The sequence below is a fragment of the Salvelinus fontinalis genome, unplaced genomic scaffold, assembly GCF_029448725.1.
Source record: "Salvelinus fontinalis isolate EN_2023a unplaced genomic scaffold, ASM2944872v1 scaffold_0028, whole genome shotgun sequence".
NCBI lineage: Eukaryota > Metazoa > Chordata > Actinopteri > Salmoniformes > Salmonidae > Salvelinus > Salvelinus fontinalis.
Window position 1 is genome coordinate 22,033 of NW_026600237.1, and position 22,371 is coordinate 44,403.

Below are 22,371 nucleotides of genomic sequence, written 5' to 3' on the forward strand. Positions count from 1 at the left end.
AAAAAACACGTCCTAAAATAATCAGAAAGTCTATCTGCCTGTATTGTGCCGTAATTCAGAACGTTCAGCAAAACAGAAGAAAAACTACCAAAACGTTTTAATCACTGAGTTTATTTTCTGCTCGTTTGCCTTACACTAGTAACTCTTCATACCTTCAGATTCCACACCAGCGTTTTTGAGGAGACTACGATTGTAGTTTTACCCAGACAAACAGTTTGTTATTTTACAGTTACATTATTTTGTTTCTGGCATCAAACACAGCCTAGTTACTGTCCAATCATGAGTCTCTGGGGGTGAAAGTTTCCCCTCGGTACAGACCTAGGATCAGCTTCTCCTCCCCCAAGCTTAACCCTAAACATTAATGGGAGAAATGCTAGACTGACTCAACATGAGCCTTTAGGGGAAACTTCACTTGACTCCAATCATGAAACACAAGTTTTCACTCGTTTTGACAATAAACAGCACTGCAGTTCTGACATACTGGTAGCCTGGGTGGATTATAATGTAGCCTGGGTGGATTATAATGTAGCCTGGGTGGATTATAATGTAGCCTGGGTGGATTATAATGTAGCCTGGGTGGATTATAATGTAGCCTGGGTGGGTCCCGTGTGGCTCAGTTGGTAGAGCATGGCGCTTGCAACGCCAGGGTTGTGGGTTCATTCCCCACGGGGGGACCAGGATGAATATGTATGAACTTTCCAATTTGTAAGTCGCTCTGGAGAAGAGCGTCTGCTAAATGACTTAAATGTAAATGTAGCCTGGGTGGATTATAATGTAACCTGGATGGATTATAATGTAACCTGGATGGATTATAATGTAGCCTGGATGGATTATAATGTAGCCTGGATGGATTATAATGTAGCCTGGATGGATTATAATGTAGCCTGGGTGGATTATAATGTAGCCTGGGTGAATTATAATGTAGCCTGGATGGATTATAATGTAGCCTGGGTGGATTATAATGTAGCCTGGGTGAATTATAATGTAGCCTGGGTGGATTATAATGTAGCCTGGGTGGATTATAATGTAGCCTGAGTGGAATATAATGTAGCCTTGGTGGATTATAATGTAGCCTGGGTGGATTAGAGCACAAACAGATCTGGGGGCCAGGCTGGCTTGATCAGATCTGGGACCAGGCTAGTGAGATCAGATCTGGGACCAGGCTAGTGAGATCAGATCTTGGACCAGGCTAGTGAGATCAGATCTTGGGGTCAGGCTGGCGAGATCAGATCTGGGACCAGGCTGGCGAGATCAGATCTGGGACCAGGCTAGTGAGATCAGATCTTGGACCAGGCTAGAGAGATCAGATCTGGGACCAGGCTAGTGAGAACAGATCTGGGACCAGGCTAGTGAGATCAGATCTTGGACCAGGCTAGAGAGATCAGATCTGGGACCAGGCTAGTGAGAACAGATCTGGAAGGCTAGTGAGATCAGATCTGGGACCAGGCTAGTGAGAACAGATCTGGGGCCAGGCTAGTGAGATCAGATCTGGGACCATGCTGGCGAGATCAGATCTGGGACCAGGCTAGTGAGATCAGATCTGGGACCAGGCTAGAGAGATCAGATCTGGGACCAGACTACTGAGATCAGATCTAGGACCAGGCTAGTGAGATCAGATCTGTGACCAGGCTGTGAGATCAGATCTGGAACCAGGCTAGGTGAGATCAAATCTGGGACCAGGCTAGAGAGATCAGATCTGGGACCAGACTAGCATACTAGCATATTGATACATTACTCCTTTTTCATTCATTTTAGGCACTGAACAGATGAGGCAAAAGCTTCCCCTGTTTTTTATGTAATAATATAGAAGAGTGCAAACACTGATACAATACAAGCTTCTCATCACTTCGTATCTTTAGGTCTCCAACCTCTCTAGCAAATAACTTAGTAGCGCTTCTTATGTGTAAGTTACTTTTCATGTGTAAGTTACTTTTATGTGCAAGTTACTTTTTATGTGTAACTTTTTGTGTAAGTTTTTCTTATGTGTAAGTTACTTTTTATGTGTAAGTTACATTTGATGTGTAAATTACTTTTATGTGTAGGTTCTTTATATGTGTAAGTTACTTTTTATGTGTAAGTTACTTTTATGTGAATCACATGTAATTTCACATTTACTGAGTCATCATTTTTTTTAAATCTAGTGAATGAATCCTGCTCAGTCCCTTGAAATAAATATTTCTCCCTACTCTTCAGAAATCATACACTCATGAAACGGCTTTAAAATGCTTTTTGTATTTCTCAAACATAACTACCCTTTAGTACCGGTCAAAATCAATTTAGATGTAAATGTGTGGAACAAAAATGGGGCGAGACTGATACGAGGTCAGGGTGCATTTCTGGAGTGTGAAGCTAGAGGTCGCTCTCTCCGTAGAGGGCAGTGGAGAAGACAGTGTAGTCCAGAGCCCCTGGGACCCCATCAGGCCCATTGTAGAGGGGCATCCTGGCGATGCAGTACTCTGCCTGCTCTGGGGGCAGCTCTCTACGCAGCTCCTCCAGCAGGATGAAGGGCTGTGGAAAAGATAACAACACAGAGGGACATTAGGGACACACATTTGAGATGACATTGTAAAATAAACTTTAACATGACTTGGCTAGAGAGAGAGAGAAAGTGCTCGAGAGAGTGAGAGAGAGAGAGAGAGAGAGAGAGAGAGAGAGAGAGAGAGAGAGAGAGAGAGAGAGAGAGAGAGAGAGAGAGAGAGAGAGAGAGAGAGTAAGCATGTGCGAGACAGATAAAGCAAGGCGTGAAAGAGGAAGCAAGTGAGAGAGACAGAGAGAAAGCGGGTGAAAGAGACAGACAGAGAGGAAGCAAGTGAGAGAGACAGAGAGAAAGTGGGTGAAAGAGACAGACAGAGAGGAAGCGAGTGAGAGAGACAGAGAGAAAGCGAGTGAGAGAGACACAGAGAACCATCACTTGTCACCTTATCAGCAGCCAGGATCTTGAAGGAGGCGAGGACCTGCTCTGAGGTGTCTGAGTCGGACGTCTCTCTAGTCATGAAGTCAACAAAGGACTGGAAGGTCACCTTGTTGGACCCGTTGGGATCCACTAGAGACATGATGCGGGCAAACTCAGACTCTCCCTACAAATCACAGAGCATCGTATAACCAGGCTACTTCATTACATACAGCCACATGGATTAAGCCAGGTCCCAGATCTGTTTGTGCTGTCTTGCCAATACATATGGTCATCGTCAGGTGACATAACAAACAGATCTGGAACCAGGATAACACTGAGTCAATCAGGTTGAGAATAACAGAAAGGTAAGACAGCTGTGCTACTCATATCCTACCTGGTAATGGGTTATGTTTGATACATTACTCATGTCCTACCTGGTAAAGGGTTATGTTTGATACATTACTCATGTCCTACCCGGTATAGGGTTATGTTTGATACATTACTCATGTCCAACACGGTAAAGGGTTATGTTTGATACATTACTCGTGTCCTACCTGGTAAAGGGTTATGTTTGATACATTACTCATGTCCTACCTGGTAATGGGTTATGTTTGATACATTACTCATGTCCTACCTGGTAAAGGGTTATGTTTGATACATTACTCATGTCCTACCTGGTAAAGGGTTATGTTTGATACATTACTCATGTCCTACCTGGTAAAGGGTTATGTTTGATGCATTACTCATGTCCTACCTGGTAAAGGGTTATGTTTGATACATTACTCATGTCCTACCTGGTAAAGGGTTATGTTTGATACATTACTCGTGTCCTACCTGGTAAAGGGTTATGTTTGATACATTACTCATGTCCTACCCGGTAAAGGGTTATGTTTGATACATTACTCATGTCCTACCTAGTAAAGGGTTATGTTTGATACATTACTCATGTCCTACCCGGTAAAGGGTTATGTTTGATACATTACTCATGTCCTACCCGGTAAAGGGTTATGTTTGATACATTACTCATGTCCTACCTGGTAAAGGGTTATGTTTGATACATTACTCATGTCCTACCCGGTAAAGGGTTATGTTTGATACATTACTCATGTCCTACCTGGTAAAGGGTTATGTTTGATACATTACTCATGTCCTACCTGGTAAAGGGTTATGTTTGATACATTACTCATGTCCTACCTGGTAAAGGGTTATGTTTGATACATTACTCATGTCCTACCTGGTAAAGGGTTATGTTTGATACATTACTCATGTCCTACCTAGTAAAGGGTTATGTTTGATACATTACTCATGTCCTACCTGGTAAAGGGTTATGTTTGATACATTACTCATGTCCTACCTGGTAAAGGGTTATGTTTGATGCATTACTCATGTCCTACCTGGTAAAGGGTTATGTTTGATACATTACTCATGTCCTACCTGGTAAAGGGTTATGTTTGATACATTACTCGTGTCCTACCTGGTAAAGGGTTATGTTTGATACATTACTCATGTCCTACCCGGTAAAGGGTTATGTTTGATACATTACTCATGTCCTACCTAGTAAAGGGTTATGTTTGATACATTACTCATGTCCTACCCGGTAAAGGGTTATGTTTGATACATTACTCATGTCCTACCCGGTAAAGGGTTATGTTTGATACATTACTCATGTCCTACCTGGTAAAGGGTTATGTTTGATACATTACTCATGTCCTACCCGGTAAAGGGTTATGTTTGATACATTACTCATGTCCTACCTGGTAAAGGGTTATGTTTGATACATTACTCATGTCCTACCTGGTAAAGGGTTATGTTTGATACATTACTCATGTCCTACCTGGTAAAGGGTTATGTTTGATACATTACTCATGTCCTACCTGGTAAAGGGTTATGTTTGATACATTACTCATGTCCTACCTAGTAAAGGGTTATGTTTGATACATTACTCATGTCCTACCTGGTAAAGGGTTATGTTTGATACATTACTCATGTCCTACCTGGTAAAGGGTTATGTTTGATACATTACTCATGTCCTACCTAGTAAAGGGTTATGTTTGATACATTACTCATGTCCTACCTGGTAATGGGTTATGTTTGATACATTACTCATGTCCTACCTGGTAAAGGGTTATGTTTGATACATTACTCATGTCCTACCTGGTAAAGGGTTATGTTTGATACATTACTCATGTTCTACCTGGTAAAGGGTTATGTTTGATACATTACTCATGTCCTACCTGTTAAAGGGTTATGTTTGATACATTACTCATGTCCTACCTGGTAAAGGTTTATGTTTGATACATTACTCTATTACTCTATCCTATTCCCTATCTAGTGCACTACCTATTCCCTATATAGTGCACTACCTATTCCCTATATAGTGCACTACCTATTCCCTATATAGTGCACTACCTATTCCCTATATAGTGCACTACCTATTCCCTATATAGTTCACTACCTATTCCCTACATAGTGCACTACATATTCCCTATATAGTGCACTACCTTTGACCAGAGTCCTGTGATTCCTATGAGCCCTGGTCAACAGTATTGCACTATATAGTGAACATGGAGCCATTTGAGTCACACAAGCCACTGAGTGACACTACCAGCTGGCCATACCAGCTATGTGTGCTGCTACCCTGGAATAGAAACACCACTGACACCAATACTCAGCATATCTGGAGGCCATTTTGGATCAGAATCAACAGTTTCACACCGAAACACCACTGACACCTATACTCAGCATATTTGGAGGCAATTTTGGATCAGAATCAACAGTTTCACACCGAAACACCACTGACACCAATACTCAGCATATCTGGAGGCCATTTTGGATCAGAATCAACAATTTCACACGGAAACACCACTGACACCTATACTCAGCATATTTGGAGGCCATTTTGGATCAGGATCAACAGTTTCACACCGAAACACCACTGACACCTATACTCAGCATATCTGGAGGCCATTTTGGATCAGAATCAACAGTTTCACACTGAAACACCACTGACACCAATACTCAGCATATCTGGAGGCCATTTTGGATCAGAATCAACAGTTTCACACTGAAACACCACTGACACCTATACTCAGCATATCTGGAGGCCATTTTGGATCAGAATCAACAGTTTCACACTGAAACACCACTGACACCTATACTCAGCATATCTGGAGGCCATTTTGGATCAGGATCAACAGTTTCACACTGAAACACCACTGACACCTATACTCAGCATATCTGGAGGCCATTTTGGATCAGGATCAACAGTTTCACACTGAAACACCACTGACACCTATACTCAGCATATCTGGAGGCCATTTTGGTTCAGAATCAACAGTTTCACACTGAAACACCACTGACACCAATACTCTGCATATCTGGAGGCCATTTTGGATCAGAATCAACAGTTTCACACTGAAACACCACTGACACCTATACTCAGCATATCTGGAGGCCATTTTGGATCAGAATCAACAGATTCACACTGAAACACCACTGACACCAATACTCAGCATATCTGGAGGCCATTTTGGATCAGAATCAACAGATTCACACTGAAACACCACTGACACCAATACTCAGCATATCTGGAGGCCATTTTGGATCAGAATCAACAGTTTCACACTGAAACACCACTGACACCTATACTCAGCATATCTGGAGGCCATTTTGGATCAGAATCAACAGTTTCACACTGATTCCTGGGCATTTTAAATACACTGACAGATAATATGGATCATTCTGACAAAAATGTAGTCACTTTTATTAAAGATTAAGGTTACTTAAACAGTGAGGACATTTTTGTGGTACCCTTGTGGCAGTCTTATGACAGTCCTATGACAGCTCATTCTATGTATTTACCAGATCATAGCCCATGGAGATCAGACAGGCTCTGAAGTCATCTGTCTCCATGCCTCCTTTCTTCTTCTGCAGGGTGGAGAGGAGGAGGAGGAGGAGAGGAGGAGGAGGGTAAGGAGGAGGAGGAGAGGAGAGGAGGAGGAGGGAGAGGAGGTGGGGAGAGAGGAGGAGGAGAAGGGAGAGGAGGAGGAGGAGGAGGAGGAGGAGGAGGAGGAGGAGGAGAGGAGGAGGGCAAGGAGGAGGAGGAGGAGGAGGAGGGAGAGGAGGTGGGGAGAGAGGAGGAGGAGGAGAAGGGAAAGGAGGAGAGGAGGAGGAGGGAGAGGAGGTGGGGAGAGAGGAGGAGGAGGGAGAGGAGGAGGAGGAGGGAGAGGAGGAGGAGGGCAAGGAGGAGGAGGAGGAGGAGGAGGGGGGTGGAGAGGAGGAAGAGGAGAGGAGGAGGAGGAGGGAAAGGAGGAGGAGGGAGAGGAGGGAAGGGAGAGGAAGAGTGTGGATATGACAAGGAGAGGAAGAAAGGTATGGCAGACAGACAGACAGACAGACAGACAGACAGACAGACAGACAGACAGACAGACAGACAGACAGACAGACAGACAGACAGACAGACAGACAGACAGACAGACAGACAGACAGACAGACAGACAGAGACAGACAGACAGTGACAAGAAGCACAAGACAAAGAACAGAGAGAGAGAAAAGATAATTAATTTAGTGTCTTTGATGAGAGGAGGGCCTGTGATAAATACCATGTCATTGTTTCTCTAACAGAGAGAGATATTGCCTTCAACGATACCTACAGCACAAACAATTGGATACAGCACACACAATTCTATATATACACATCTGGGCCCGTATTCAGGGAGCGTCCCAGAGAAGGAGTGTTGATCTAGGATCAGGTCATAAAGAGTCTCATAGTAGGAGTAGTGATCTAGGATCAGGTCATAAAGAGTCTCTGTAGGAGTGGTGATCTAGGATCAGGTCATAAAGAGTCTCAGTAGGAGTGGTGATCTAGGATCAGGTCATAAAGAGTCTCAGTAGGAGTGTTGATCTAGGATCAGGTCATAAAGAGTCTCAGGAGGAGTGTTGATCTAGGATCAGGTCATAAAGAGTCTCAGTAGGAGTGGTGATCTGGGATCAGGTCATAGTCTCAGTAGGACTGTTGATCTAGAATCAGGTCATAAAGAGTCTCAGGAGGAGTGTTGATCTAGGATCAGGTCATAAAGAGTCTCAGAGTAGGAGTGTTGATCTAGGATCAGGTCATAAAGAGTCTCAGTAGGAGTGTTGATCTAGGATCAGGTCATAAAGAGTCTCAGTAGGAGTGGTGATCTAGGATCAGGTCATAGTCTCAGTAGGTGTGTTGATCTAGGATCAGGTCATAAAGAGTCTCAGAGTAGGAGTGTTGATCTAGGATCAGGTCATAAAGAGTCTCAGTAGGAGTGTTGATCTAGGATCAGGTCATAAAGAGTCTCAGTAGGAGTGTTGATCTAGGATCAGGTCATAAAGAGTCTCAGTAGGAGTGTTGATCTAGGATCAGGTCATAAAGAGTCTCAGTAGGGGTGTTGATCCGGGATCAGGTCATAAAGAGTCTCAGTAGGAGTGTTGATCTAGGATCAGGTCATAAAGAGTCAGAGTAGGAGTGGTGATCTAGGATCAGGTCATAAAGAGTCTCCCAGTAGGAGTGTTGATCTAGGATCAAGTCATAAAGAGTCTCAGAGTAGGAGTGGTGATCTAGGATCAGTTGTGACTTTTATATTAAAGTACGTGGATAAGGGTGACCTGATCCTAGATCATGCCAGGGGGAGGATTTAGTAGTTACTGTTTAGTAACAGGTGGTAGTTTGGTCAGTACCTGGTTGTTATGTCTCACCCAGACTGATCAGGCAAGCTCTGAATTCTTCACAGGGCGGACCTGCAGGCTGCCACACAGCCACTCATCCAACACGTGTGCGCGCACACACACACACTCATCCAACACGTGTGCACACACACACACACACACACACACACACACACACACACACACACACACACACACACACACACACACACACACACACACACACACACACACACACACACACACACACACACACACACATATATATATAGGATCCATGGTGTCAGTGAAAGTGAGCAGATTAGTTGAATGTCATTAGCATGGATTGTGTTTTGATCTGTAACGTCCCCTAATATTACAAACATCTGACAAAATACTAAGAAGTGAGTTACAAATCACAAGCGGTCAAGGCCTTGAGTTAGATAAGTCACCTTCCTGGACTTAGATACAATAAATATACATGTCATTGCCACATAGGAAAAGGACAGAGACACTGAAGACACAGAGGGATACACAACCCTGTCGAAGTGGGTTAGGGTCAGGGATACTGGAAAGACACGGAGGGACACAGTACCCTGTCGAAGTGGGTTAGGGTCAGGGACACTGGAAAGACACGGAGGGACACAGTACCCTGTCGAAGTGGGTTAGGGTCAGGGACACTGGAAAGACACGGAGGGACACAGTACCCTGTCGAAGTGGGTTAGGGTGAGGGATACTGGAAAGACACGGAGGGACACAGTACCCTGTCGAAGTGGGTTAGGGTCAGGGACACTGGAAAGACACGGAGGGACACAGTACCCTGTCGAAGTGGGTTAGGGTCAGGGACACTGGAAAGACACGGAGGGACACAGTACCCTGTCGAAGTGGGTTAGGGTCAGGGACACTGGAAAGACACGGAGGGACACAGTACCCTGTCGAAGTGGGTTAGGGTCAGGGACACTGGAAAGACACGGAGGGACACAGTACCCTGTCGAAGTGGGTTAAGGTCAGGGACACTGGAAAGACACGGAGGGACACAGTACCCTGTCGAAGTGGGTTAGGGTCAGGGACACTGGAAAGACACGGAGGGACACAGTACCCTGTCGAAGTGGGTTAGGGTCAGGGACACGGAGGGACACTGGACAGACACAGAGGGACACGGGGGGACACGGAGGGACACAGAGGGACACGGGGGGACACGGGGGGACACGGGGGGACACGGAGGGACACGGAGGGACACGGAGGGACACGGGGGGACACAGTACCCTGTCAAAGTGGGTTAGGGTCAGGGACACGGAGGGACACTGGACAGACACAGAGGGACACAGAGGGACACGGGGGGACACAGAGGTACACGGAGGGACACAGTACCCTGTCAAAGTGAGTGAAAGACTGGCGGAACTCGTTCATCTGTTGCTGGCTGATGCCCTTAGCGTCACGCGTCAGAATCTGGGTCTCGATCTCATTGATGGTTCTAGCGATGGTGGTCAACAGCTGCTCCCAACCCACACGGATATGCTGCAGAGAGGGAGAGAGAGAGAGAGAGAGGGAGAGAGGGAGAGAGAGAGCGAGAGAGAGAGAGACAGAGAGAGAGAGGAGGAAGAAGGCCAAGTTACAGGGTGGGATCTGAACCCGGGTCTACCGGGCACAAGGCCGAAGGCCAAGTTACAGGGTGGGATCTGAACCCCGGTCTACCACGTGGAAAAACAACAGCTTAACCATTAGGCCAAGAGTAGTAAGGTAATGTGATCATAAAACAGATCCCAACATTTTCTTTGTTAAGAATTATCTCTGAATCGTTCCAGTCCCATAATAAGCTACGTACCTCCATGGTGTAGTTGGTGTGTTTGTTGTCGAAGACCAGGAACTCCTGGATGTGTTGATGGTCTCCCTCTAGCTTGTCGATGTTGGGCTTGTAGTTGATGATGACCTGTTCAAACTGTTTCAGTTGACTCATCTGGTCCTCCAGAGAACCTGCGATGTCGACGGAACTACGACCGATCTCCTGGTGGAGAGAGGAGGAGAAAAACGGCGCCGTCACTATCGGACGCGTCCCAAAATGATACCCTATTCCCTATATAGTGCACTACTTTTTTTGCCTAGGGTCCATAGGCCTCTGGTCAAAAGTAGTGCACTATATAAGGGGATAGGGGAGGCATTTTGGAACGTAGCATTTTGTGTTCGTGTCCAGAACATCCCCTGAGCTGCAGGCCGGGGTTTAGCATCTGGTAAAGACAGGATGGTTGGTGGGTTATCAGTATGCAGCTTGGGCCCTAGGGGCCAGTGTTTAGCATCTGTTAAAGACAGGATGGTTGGTGGGTTATCAGTATGCAGCTTGGGCCCTAGGGGCCAGTGTTTAGCATCTGTTAAAGACAGGATGGTTGGTGGGTTATCAGTATGCAGCTTGGGCCCTAGGGGCCAGTGTTTAGCATCTGTTAAAGACAGGATGGTTGGTGGGTTATCAGTATGCAGCTTGGGCCCTAGGGGCCAGTGTTTAGCATCTGTTAAAGACAGGATGGTTGGTGGGTTATCAGTATGCAGCTTGGGCCCTAGGGGCCAGTGTTTAGCATCTGTTAAAGACAGGATGGTTGGTGGGTTATCAGTATGCAGCTTGGGCCCTAGGGGCCAGTGTTTAGCATCTGTTAAAGACAGGATGGTTGGTTGGTTATCAGTATGCAGCTTGGGCCCTAGGGGCCAGTGTTTAGCATCTGTTAAAGACAGGATGGTTGGTGGGTTATCAGTATGCAGCTTGGGCCCTAGGGGCCAGTGTTTAGCATCTGTTAAAGACAGGATGGTTGGTGGGTTATCAGTATGCAGCTTGGGCCCTAGGGGCCAGTGTTTAGCATCTGTTAAAGACAGGATGGTTGGTTGGTTATCAGTATGCAGCTTGGGCCCTAGGGGCCAGTGTTTAGCATCTGTTAAAGACAGGATGGTTGCTATGTTGGATGGTTGGTGGGTTATCAGTATGCAGCTTGGGTCCTAGGTGCCGGTGTTTAGCATCTGTTAAAGACAGGATGGTTGCTATGTTGGTTGGTTGGTGGGTTATCAATATGCAGCTTGGGCATTACAATTACGTCCATTCAGGAAGTCAACTGAAATTCCAAATTCCAATATTTACTTCCTGAATGGACTGAATTGAAATGGAATTGATCCTGCCAACCCTAGAAGGTACAGATCCCCTACAGGTGTACAGCACAGGAGGCAGGTGAGGGGAGGACAGCTCATAATAACGTCTGTAATGGACTGAACGGAGTAGAAACCAGGTGTTTCGATTCCGTTAATTTAGTTCTAGCCGCTACAATGAGCCCGTCCTCTCCAATTAAGGTGCCGCCTGTTGTACAGATGCCAGGTGAGGTCAGGACAGGTAGGTATCTGCCTCACCTCCATCCTGGTCTGGATCCACGGTCCGATGATGTTGGCCTGGGCAGCAAACTGACGTCTGAGATGTTCGTTGGCGTGTTGTCTGGCTGCTTCCTCCTGGAGAATACTGTTTCTCTGGGGAACCAGCTTCTTCACCTGATCGACGGGACAAGCAAGGGTTTTAACGCTCTAGTCTCTGGGGAACCAGCTTCTTCACCTGATCGACGGGACAAGCAAGGGTTTTAACGGTCTAGTCACCTGGTTAACACAATGGGACGGTTTCCCCCAACACAGAATCTTAATTTGAGTGCTTTTTTTTTAGGTCTAGGACTTAATCTACGTCTGGGGAACTGTCTATAGTTTAACACAGGGTTGTTCAATCCCACTGGTCCCCGGGGCTTTTTGTTCTAGCCAATCACCAAAAAAAAAATGATTTAACTCATCAGCGAATCATCAAGCCATTGACTAGTGAATCAGGTGTGTTAGCGCTGGGCTGTAATGAAACCATGCTGAATACCCCAAGGGTCTTCAGGATCAAGATTGAACACAAATCTTTAACACAAAGATTCACAGTACAACACACACACACAAAACACAGACATTGTCTGCATCCCAAATGGTTCTAGTCAAAATTAGTGTGCTATAATATATTATATTATAAGGAATCGGGTCCCATTTGGGACGCAGCCAGTGTCCCTAGAGACGCTAGTAGCTACCTTGTCCCATTTGGGACGTAGCCAGTGTCCCTAGAGACGCTAGTAGCTACCTTGTCCCATTTGGGACGCAGCCAGTGTCCCTAGAGACGCTAGTAGCTACCTTGTCCCATTTGGGACGCAGCCAGTGTCCCTAGAGACGCTAGTAGATACCTTGTCCCATTTGGGACGCAGCCAGTGTCCCTAGAGACGCTAGTAGCTACCTTGTCCCATTTGGGACGCACCCAGTGTCCCTAGAGACGCTAGTAGCTACCTTGTCCCATTTGGGACGCAGCCAGTGTCCCTAGAGACGCTAGTAGATACCTTGTCCCATTTGGGACGCAGCCAGTGTCCCTAGAGACGCTAGTAGCTACCTTGTCCCATTTGAGTCCTATCTCTGCTGGTGTGATGTCACTGTAGGGGTTGGTGAGGTTGGGAGAGATGCCGTAGCTCTGGGCGATCTTCTGCACCTCCGTGTAGATGCTCAGAATGGCCTGTCTCTCACAGTCAGCCTCCGGAAGGGTGGCCTTGAACTGGTCATGGGCTGAGATCAGGCTCTGGAGAGCGAGGTGGAGAGCAGACAGAGTTACAGAGGAACCGGCGTTGTCATCCGGCGTTCTGACATGACATGTCGTGAAATAAATACAGTGCAGACAGTCGTGCTGAATCATAGAGCTATCTGATATGAGACAATGGAAGGAAATGTAACAGCATCATGTTCCTATCTGATAGAATGGAAGGAACACAGCATTGTGTTACTATCTGATAGAATGGAAGGAACTGCAACACAGCACAAAGCAAACGGAGAGATATCTGTCTCACCTGGTTGTCATCCACAGTGTGAACTATGAACATGTCTTTACCTGGTTATCATCCACAGTGTGAACTATGAACATGTCTTTACCTGGTTATCATCCACAGTGTGAACTATGAACATGTCTTTACCTGGTTATCATCCACAGTGTGAACTATGAACATGTCTTTACCTGGTTATCATCCACAGTGTGAACTATGAACATGTCTTTACCTGGATGTCATCCACAGTGTGAACTATGAACATGTCTTTACCTGGATGTCATCCACAGTGTGAACTATGGACATGTCTTTACCTGGATGTCATCCACAGTGTGAACTATGAACAGGTCTTTACCTGGATGTCATCCACAGTGTGAACTATGAACATGTCTTTACCTGGATGTCATCCACAGTGTGAACTATGAACAGGTCTTTACCTGGATGTCATCCACAGTGTGAACTACCTGGATGTCATCCACAGTGTGAACTATGAACATGTCTTTACCTGGATGTCATCCACAGTGTGAACTATGAACATGTCTTTACCTGGATGTCATCCACAGTGTGAACTATGAACATGTCTTTACCTGGTTGTCATCCACAGTGTGAACTATGAACATGTCTTTACCTGGATGTCATCCACAGTGTGAACTATGAACATGTCTCTACCTGGATGTCATCCACAGTGTGAACTACCTGGATGTCATCCACAGTGTGAACTATGAACAGGTCTTTACCTGGATGTCATCCACAGTGTGAACTATGAACATGTCTTTACCTGGATGTCATCCACAGTGTGAACTATGAACAGGTCTTTACCTGGATGTCATCCACAGTGTGAACTATGAACATGTCTTTACCTGGATGTCATCCACAGTGTGAACTATGAACAGGTCTTTACCTGGATGTCATCCACAGTGTGAACTATGAACATGTCTTTACCTGGATGTCATCCACAGTGTGAACTATGAACATGTCTTTACCTGGATGTCATCCACAGTGTGAACTATGAACAGGTCTTTACCTGGATGTCATCCACAGTGTGAACTATGAACATGTCTTTACCTGGATGTCATCCACAGTGTGAACTATGAACATGTCTTTACCTGGATGTCATCCACAGTGTGAACTATGAACATGTCTTTACCTGGATGTCATCCACAGTGTGAACTATGAACATGTCTTTACCTGGATGTCATCCACAGTGTGAACTATGAACATGTCTTTACCTGGATGTCATCCACAGTGTGAACTATGAACATGTCTTTACCTGGATGTCATCCACAGTGTGAACTATGAACATGTCTTTACCTGGATGTCATCCACAGTGTGAACTATGAACATGTCTTTACCTGGATGTCATCCACAGTGTGAACTATGAACAGGTCTTTACCTGGATGTCATCCACAGTGTGAACTATGAACAGGTCTTTACCCTGGATGTCATCCACAGTGTGAACTATGAACATGTCTTTACCTGGATGTCATCCACAGTGTGAACTATGGACATGTCTTTACCTGGATGTCATCCACAGTGTGAACTATGAACAGGTCTTTACCTGGATGTCATCCACAGTGTGAACTATGAACATGTCTTTACCTGGTTATCATCCACAGTGTGAACTGTCTTTACCTGGATGTCATCCACAGTGTGAACTATGAACATGTCTTTACCTGGATGCCATCCACAGTGTGAACTATGGACATGTCTTTACCTGGATGTCATCCACAGTGTGAACTATGAACATGTCTTTACCTGGTTATCATCCACAGTGTGAACTGTCTTTACCTGGATGTCATCCACAGTGTGAACTATGAACAGGTCTTTACCTGGATGTCATCCACAGTGTGAACTATGAACAGGTCTTTACCTGGATGTCATCCACAGTGTGAACTATGAACAGGTCTTTACCTGGATGTCATCCACAGTGTGAACTATGGACATGTCTTTACCTGGATGTCATCCACAGTGTGAACTATGGACATGTCTTTACCTGGATGTCATCCACAGTGTGAACTATGGACATGTCTTTACCTGGATGTCATCCACAGTGTGAACTATGAACAGGTCTTTACCTGGATGTCATCCACAGTGTGAACTATGGACATGTCTTTACCTGGATGTCATCCACAGTGTGAACTATGAACAGGTCTTTACCTGGATGTCATCCACAGTGTGAACTATGAACATGTCTTTACCTGGTTATCATCCACAGTGTGAACTGTCTTTACCTGGATGTCATCCACAGTGTGAACTATGAACAGGTCTTTACCCTGGATGTCATCCACAGTGTGAACTATGAACATGTCTTTACCTGGATGTCGTCCACAGTGTGAACTATGAACAGGTCTTTACCTGGATGTCATCCACAGTGTGAACTGTCTTTACCTGGTTATCATCCACAGTGTGAACTGTCTTTACCTGGATGTCATCCACAGTGTGAACTATGAACAGGTCTTTACCTGGATGTCATCCACAGTGTGAACTATGAACAGGTCTTTACCTGGATGTCATCCACAGTGTGAACTATGAACAGGTCTTTACCTGGATGTCATCCACAGTGTGAACTATGGACATGTCTTTACCTGGATGTCATCCACAGTGTGAACTATGGACATGTCTTTACCTGGATGTCATCCACAGTGTGAACTATGGACATGTCTTTACCTGGATGTCATCCACAGTGTGAACTATGAACAGGTCTTTACCTGGATGTCATCCACAGTGTGAACTATGGACATGTCTTTACCTGGATGTCATCCACAGTGTGAACTATGAACAGGTCTTTACCTGGATGTCATCCACAGTGTGAACTATGAACATGTCTTTACCTGGTTATCATCCACAGTGTGAACTGTCTTTACCTGGATGTCATCCACAGTGTGAACTATGAACAGGTCTTTACCCTGGATGTCATCCACAGTGTGAACTATGAACATGTCTTTACCTGGATGTCGTCCACAGTGTGAACTATGAACAGGTCTTTACCTGGATGTCATCCACAGTGTGAACTGTCTTTACCTGGATGTCATCCACAGTGTGAACTATGAACATGTCTTTACCTGGATGCCATCCACAGTGTGAACTATGGACATGTCTTTACCTGGATGTCATCCACAGTGTGAACTATGAACATGTCTTTACCTGGTTATCATCCACAGTGTGAACTGTCTTTACCTGGATGTCATCCACAGTGTGAACTATGAACAGGTCTTTACCTGGATGTCATCCACAGTGTGAACTATGAACAGGTCTTTACCTGGATGTCATCCACAGTGTGAACTATGAACAGGTCTTTACCTGGATGTCATCCACAGTGTGAACTATGGACATGTCTTTACCTGGATGTCATCCACAGTGTGAACTATGGACATGTCTTTACCTGGATGTCATCCACAGTGTGAACTATGAACAGGTCTTTACCTGGATGTCATCCACAGTGTGAACTATGAACAGGTCTTTACCTGGATGTCATCCACAGTGTGAACTATGGACATGTCTTTACCTGGATGTCATCCACAGTGTGAACTATGAACAGGTCTTTACCTGGATGTCATCCACAGTGTGAACTATGAACATGTCTTTACCTGGATGTCATCCACAGTGTGAACTATGAACATGTCTTTACCTGGATGTCATCCACAGTGTGAACTATGAACATGTCTTTACCTGGATGTCATCCACAGTGTGAACTATGAACATGTCTTTACCTGGATGTCATCCACAGTGTGAACTATGAACATGTCTTTACCTGGATGTCATCCACAGTGTGAACTATGAACATGTCTTTACCTGGTTGTCATCCACAGTGTGAACTATGAACATGTCTTTACCTGGATGTCATCCACAGTGTGAACTATGAACATGTCTTTACCTGGATGTCATCCACAGTGTGAACTATGGACATGTCTTTACCTGGATGTCATCCACAGTGTGAACTATGGACATGTCTTTACCTGGATGTCATCCACAGTGTGAACTATGAACAGGTCTTTACCCTGGATGTCATCCACAGTGTGAACTATGAACATGTCTTTACCTGGATGTCATCCACAGTGTGAACTATGGACATGTCTTTACCTGGATGTCATCCACAGTGTGAACTATGAACATGTCTTTACCTGGATGTCGTCCACAGTGTGAACTATGAACAGGTCTTTACCTGGATGTCATCCACAGTGTGAACTATGAACATGTCTTTACCTGGTTATCATCCACAGTGTGAACTGTCTTTACCTGGATGTCATCCACAGTGTGAACTATGAACATGTCTTTACCTGGATGCCATCCACAGTGTGAACTATGGACATGTCTTTACCTGGATGTCATCCACAGTGTGAACTATGAACATGTCTTTACCTGGTTATCATCCACAGTGTGAACTGTCTTTACCTGGATGTCATCCACAGTGTGAACTATGAACAGGTCTTTACCTGGATGTCATCCACAGTGTGAACTATGAACAGGTCTTTACCTGGATGTCATCCACAGTGTGAACTATGAACAGGTCTTTACCTGGATGTCATCCACAGTGTGAACTATGGACATGTCTTTACCTGGATGTCATCCACAGTGTGAACTATGGACATGTCTTTACCTGGATGTCATCCACAGTGTGAACTATGAACAGGTCTTTACCTGGATGTCATCCACAGTGTGAACTATGAACAGGTCTTTACCTGGATGTCATCCACAGTGTGAACTATGGACATGTCTTTACCTGGATGTCATCCACAGTGTGAACTATGAACAGGTCTTTACCTGGATGTCATCCACAGTGTGAACTATGAACAGGTCTTTACCTGGATGTCATCCACAGTGTGAACTATGGACATGTCTTTACCTGGATGTCATCCACAGTGTGAACTATGAACATGTCTTTACCTGGATGTCATCCACAGTGTGAACTATGAACATGTCTTTACCTGGATGTCATCCACAGTGTGAACTATGAACATGCCTTTACCTGGATGTCATCCACAGTGTGAACTATGAACATGTCTTTACCTGGTTGTCATCCACAGTGTGAACTATGAACATGTCTTTACCTGGATGTCATCCACAGTGTGAACTATGAACAGGTCTTTACCTGGATGTCATCCACAGTGTGAACTATGAAAAGGTGTTTACCTGGATGTCATCCACAGTGTGAACTATGAACAGGTCTTTACCTGGATGTCATCTACAGTGTGAACTATGAACATGTCTTTACCTGGATGTCATCCACAGTGTGAACTACCTGGATGGTCATCCACAGTGTGAACTATGAACATGTCTTTACCTGGTTGTCATCCACAGTGTCAACTATGAACAGGTCTTTACCTGGATGTCATCCACAGTGTGAACTATGAACAGGTCTTTACCTGGATGTCATCCACAGTGTGAACTATGAACATGTCTTTACCTGGATGTCATCTACAGTGTGAACTACCTGGATGTCATCCACAGTGTGAACTATGAACATGTCTTTACCTGGATGTCATCCACAGTGTGAACTATGAACATGTCTTTACCTGGATGTCATCCACAGTGTGAACTATGAACAGGTCTTTACCTGGATGTCATCCACAGTGTGAACTATGAACATGTCTTTACCTGGATGTCATCTACAGTGTGAACTATGAACATGTCTTTACCTGGATGTCATCCACAGTGTGAACTATGAACATGTCTTTACCTGGATGTCATCCACAGTGTGAACTATGAACATGTCTTTACCTGGATGTCATCCACAGTGTGAACTATGAACATGTCTTTACCTGGATGTCATCCACAGTGTGAACTACCTGGATGTAATCCACAGTGTGAACTATAAACATGTCTTTACCTGGATGTCATCCACAGTGTGAACTATAAACATGTCTTTACCTGGATGTCATCCACAGTGTGAACTACCTGGATGTAATCCACAGTGTGAACTATAAACAGGTCTTTACCTGGATGTCATCCACAGTGTGAACTACGAACATGTCTTTACCTGGATGTCATCCACAGTGTGAACTATGAACAGGTCTTTACCTGGATGTCATCCACAGTGTGAACTATGAACATGTCTTTACCTGGATGTCATCCACAGTGTGAACTATGAACATGTCTTTACCTGGATGTCATCCACAGTGTGAACTATGAACATGTCTTTACCTGGATGTCATCCACAGTGTGAACTATGAACAGGTCTTTACCTGGATGTCATCCACAGTGTGAACTATGAACAGGTCTTTACCTGGATGTCATCCACAGTGTGAACTATGGACATGTCTTTACCTGGATGTCATCCACAGTGTGAACTATGAACAGGTCTTTACCTGGATGTCATCCACAGTGTGAACTATGGACATGTCTTTACCTGGATGTCATCCACAGTGTGAACTATGAACAGGTCTTTACCTGGATGTCATCCACAGTGTGAACTATGAACAGGTCTTTACCTGGATGTCATCCACAGTGTGAACTATGGACATGTCTTTACCTGGATGTCATCCACAGTGTGAACTATGAACATGTCTTTACCTGGATGTCATCCACAGTGTGAACTATGAACATGTCTTTACCTGGATGTCATCCACAGTGTGAACTATGAACATGCCTTTACCTGGATGTCATCCACAGTGTGAACTATGAACATGTCTTTACCTGGTTGTCATCCACAGTGTGAACTATGAACATGTCTTTACCTGGATGTCATCCACAGTGTGAACTATGAACAGGTCTTTACCTGGATGTCATCCACAGTGTGAACTATGAACAGGTGTTTACCTGGATGTCATCCACAGTGTGAACTATGAACAGGTCTTTACCTGGATGTCATCTACAGTGTGAACTATGAACATGTCTTTACCTGGATGTCATCCACAGTGTGAACTACCTGGATGGTCATCCACAGTGTGAACTATGAACATGTCTTTACCTGGTTGTCATCCACAGTGTCAACTATGAACAGGTCTTTACCTGGATGTCATCCACAGTGTGAACTATGAACAGGTCTTTACCTGGATGTCATCCACAGTGTGAACTATGATCATGTCTTTACCTGGATGTCATCTACAGTGTGAACTACCTGGATGTCATCCACAGTGTGAACTATGAACATGTCTTTACCTGGATGTCATCCACAGTGTGAACTATGAACATGTCTTTACCTGGATGTCATCCACAGTGTGAACTATGAACAGGTCTTTACCTGGATGTCATCCACAGTGTGAACTATGAACATGTCTTTACCTGGATGTCATCTACAGTGTGAACTATGAACATGTCTTTACCTGGATGTCATCCACAGTGTGAACTATGAACATGTCTTTACCTGGATGTCATCCACAGTGTGAACTATGAACATGTCTTTACCTGGATGTCATCCACAGTGTGAACTATGAACATGTCTTTACCTGGATGTCATCCACAGTGTGAACTACCTGGATGTAATCCACAGTGTGAACTATAAACATGTCTTTACCTGGATGTCATCCACAGTGTGAACTATAAACATGTCTTTACCTGGATGTCATCCACAGTGTGAACTACCTGGATGTAATCCACAGTGTGAACTATAAACAGGTCTTTACCTGGATGTCATCCACAGTGTGAACTACGAACATGTCTTTACCTGGATGTCATCCACAGTGTGAACTATGAACAGGTCTTTACCTGGATGTCATCCACAGTGTGAACTATGAACATGTCTTTACCTGGATGTCATCCACAGTGTGAACTATGAACATGTCTTTACCTGGATGTCATCCACAGTGTGAACTATGAACATGTCTTTACCTGGATGTCATCCACAGTGTGAACTATGAACATGTCTTTACCTGGATGTCATCCACAGTGTGAACTACCTGGATGTAATCCACAGTGTGAACTATAAACATGTCTTTACCTGGATGTCATCCACAGTGTGAACTATAAACATGTCTTTACCTGGATGTCATCCACAGTGTGAACTACCTGGATGTAATCCACAGTGTGAACTATAAACAGGTCTTTACCTGGATGTCATCCACAGTGTGAACTACGAACATGTCTTTACCTGGATGTCATCCACAGTGTGAACTATGAACAGGTCTTTACCTGGATGTCATCCACAGTGTGAACTATGAACATGTCTTTACCTGGATGTCATCCACAGTGTGAACTATGAACATGTCCTGCAGGTCTTCCATGGCTCCTTCCATCCAGTTGTTAAAGGGAGCTGACCTCTTGGAGAACTCCAGGAACAGCTGGTCGATGGTCTCCAGCAGCTTCTCCGTCCTCTGAGAGACACCAAGTTAGGGGGGAAATGGGATTAATGCCAAATGACCAGTTAAAATGATGACTATCGTGACCAAGTGGTTTTAAACTACTCGTAAACACTGTTTATTGTTGTGACGTGAAACCTGGTCATTCAGAACTGTGAGTAATGGCAACTCAATTTCTGTGTAGTAATTTCTGTGTAGTGATTTCTGTGTTGATCATCTGTGTTTATGTCGGTCTGCAGATTAGAACCAGACTGTCTGTCTCCCTACACTAGCCCCCACCAGAGGACCTCTATCTCCCTCCACTAGCCCCCACCAGAGGACCTCTGTCTCCCTCCACTAGCCCCCACCAGAGGACCTCTATCTCCCTCCACTAGCCCCCACCAGAGGACCTCTATCTCCCTCCACTAGCCCCCACCAGAGGACCTCTGTCTCCCTCCACTAGCCCCCACCAGAGGACCTCTATCTCCCTCCACTAGCCCCCACCAGAGGACCTCTATCTCCCTACACTAGCCCCCACCAGAGGACCTCTGTCTCCCTCCACTAGCCCCCACCAGAGGACCTCTGTCTCCCTCCACTAGCCCCCACCAGAGGACCTCTATCTCCCTCCACTAGCCCCCACCAGAGGACCTCTGTCTTCCTCCACTAGCCCCCACCAGAGGACCTCTGTCTCCCTCCACTAGCCCCCACCAGAGGACCTCTGTCTCCCTCCACTAGCCCCCACCAGAGG

General features: G+C 45.2%; 1 protein-coding gene across 1 annotated transcript in view; it reads right to left on the reverse strand.

Moving 5' to 3' along the window:
- Positions 1-120: 120 nt before the first annotated feature.
- Positions 121-22,371, reverse strand: part of LOC129842270 (alpha-actinin-2-like) — a 105,315-nt gene continuing 83,064 nt past the window's right edge. The window contains exons 14-21 of the mRNA XM_055910750.1: positions 21,519-21,659; positions 12,990-13,172; positions 11,945-12,079; positions 10,389-10,568; positions 9,935-10,081; positions 6,755-6,820; positions 2,919-3,077; positions 121-2,508 (exon numbers count right to left, since the gene is read on the reverse strand). Coding sequence (XP_055766725.1) covers positions 2,350-2,508; positions 2,919-3,077; positions 6,755-6,820; positions 9,935-10,081; positions 10,389-10,568; positions 11,945-12,079; positions 12,990-13,172; positions 21,519-21,659 — 1,170 coding nt within the window. The 3' untranslated portion in view covers positions 121-2,349. The remainder of the gene's footprint in view (positions 2,509-2,918; positions 3,078-6,754; positions 6,821-9,934; positions 10,082-10,388; positions 10,569-11,944; positions 12,080-12,989; positions 13,173-21,518; positions 21,660-22,371) is intronic.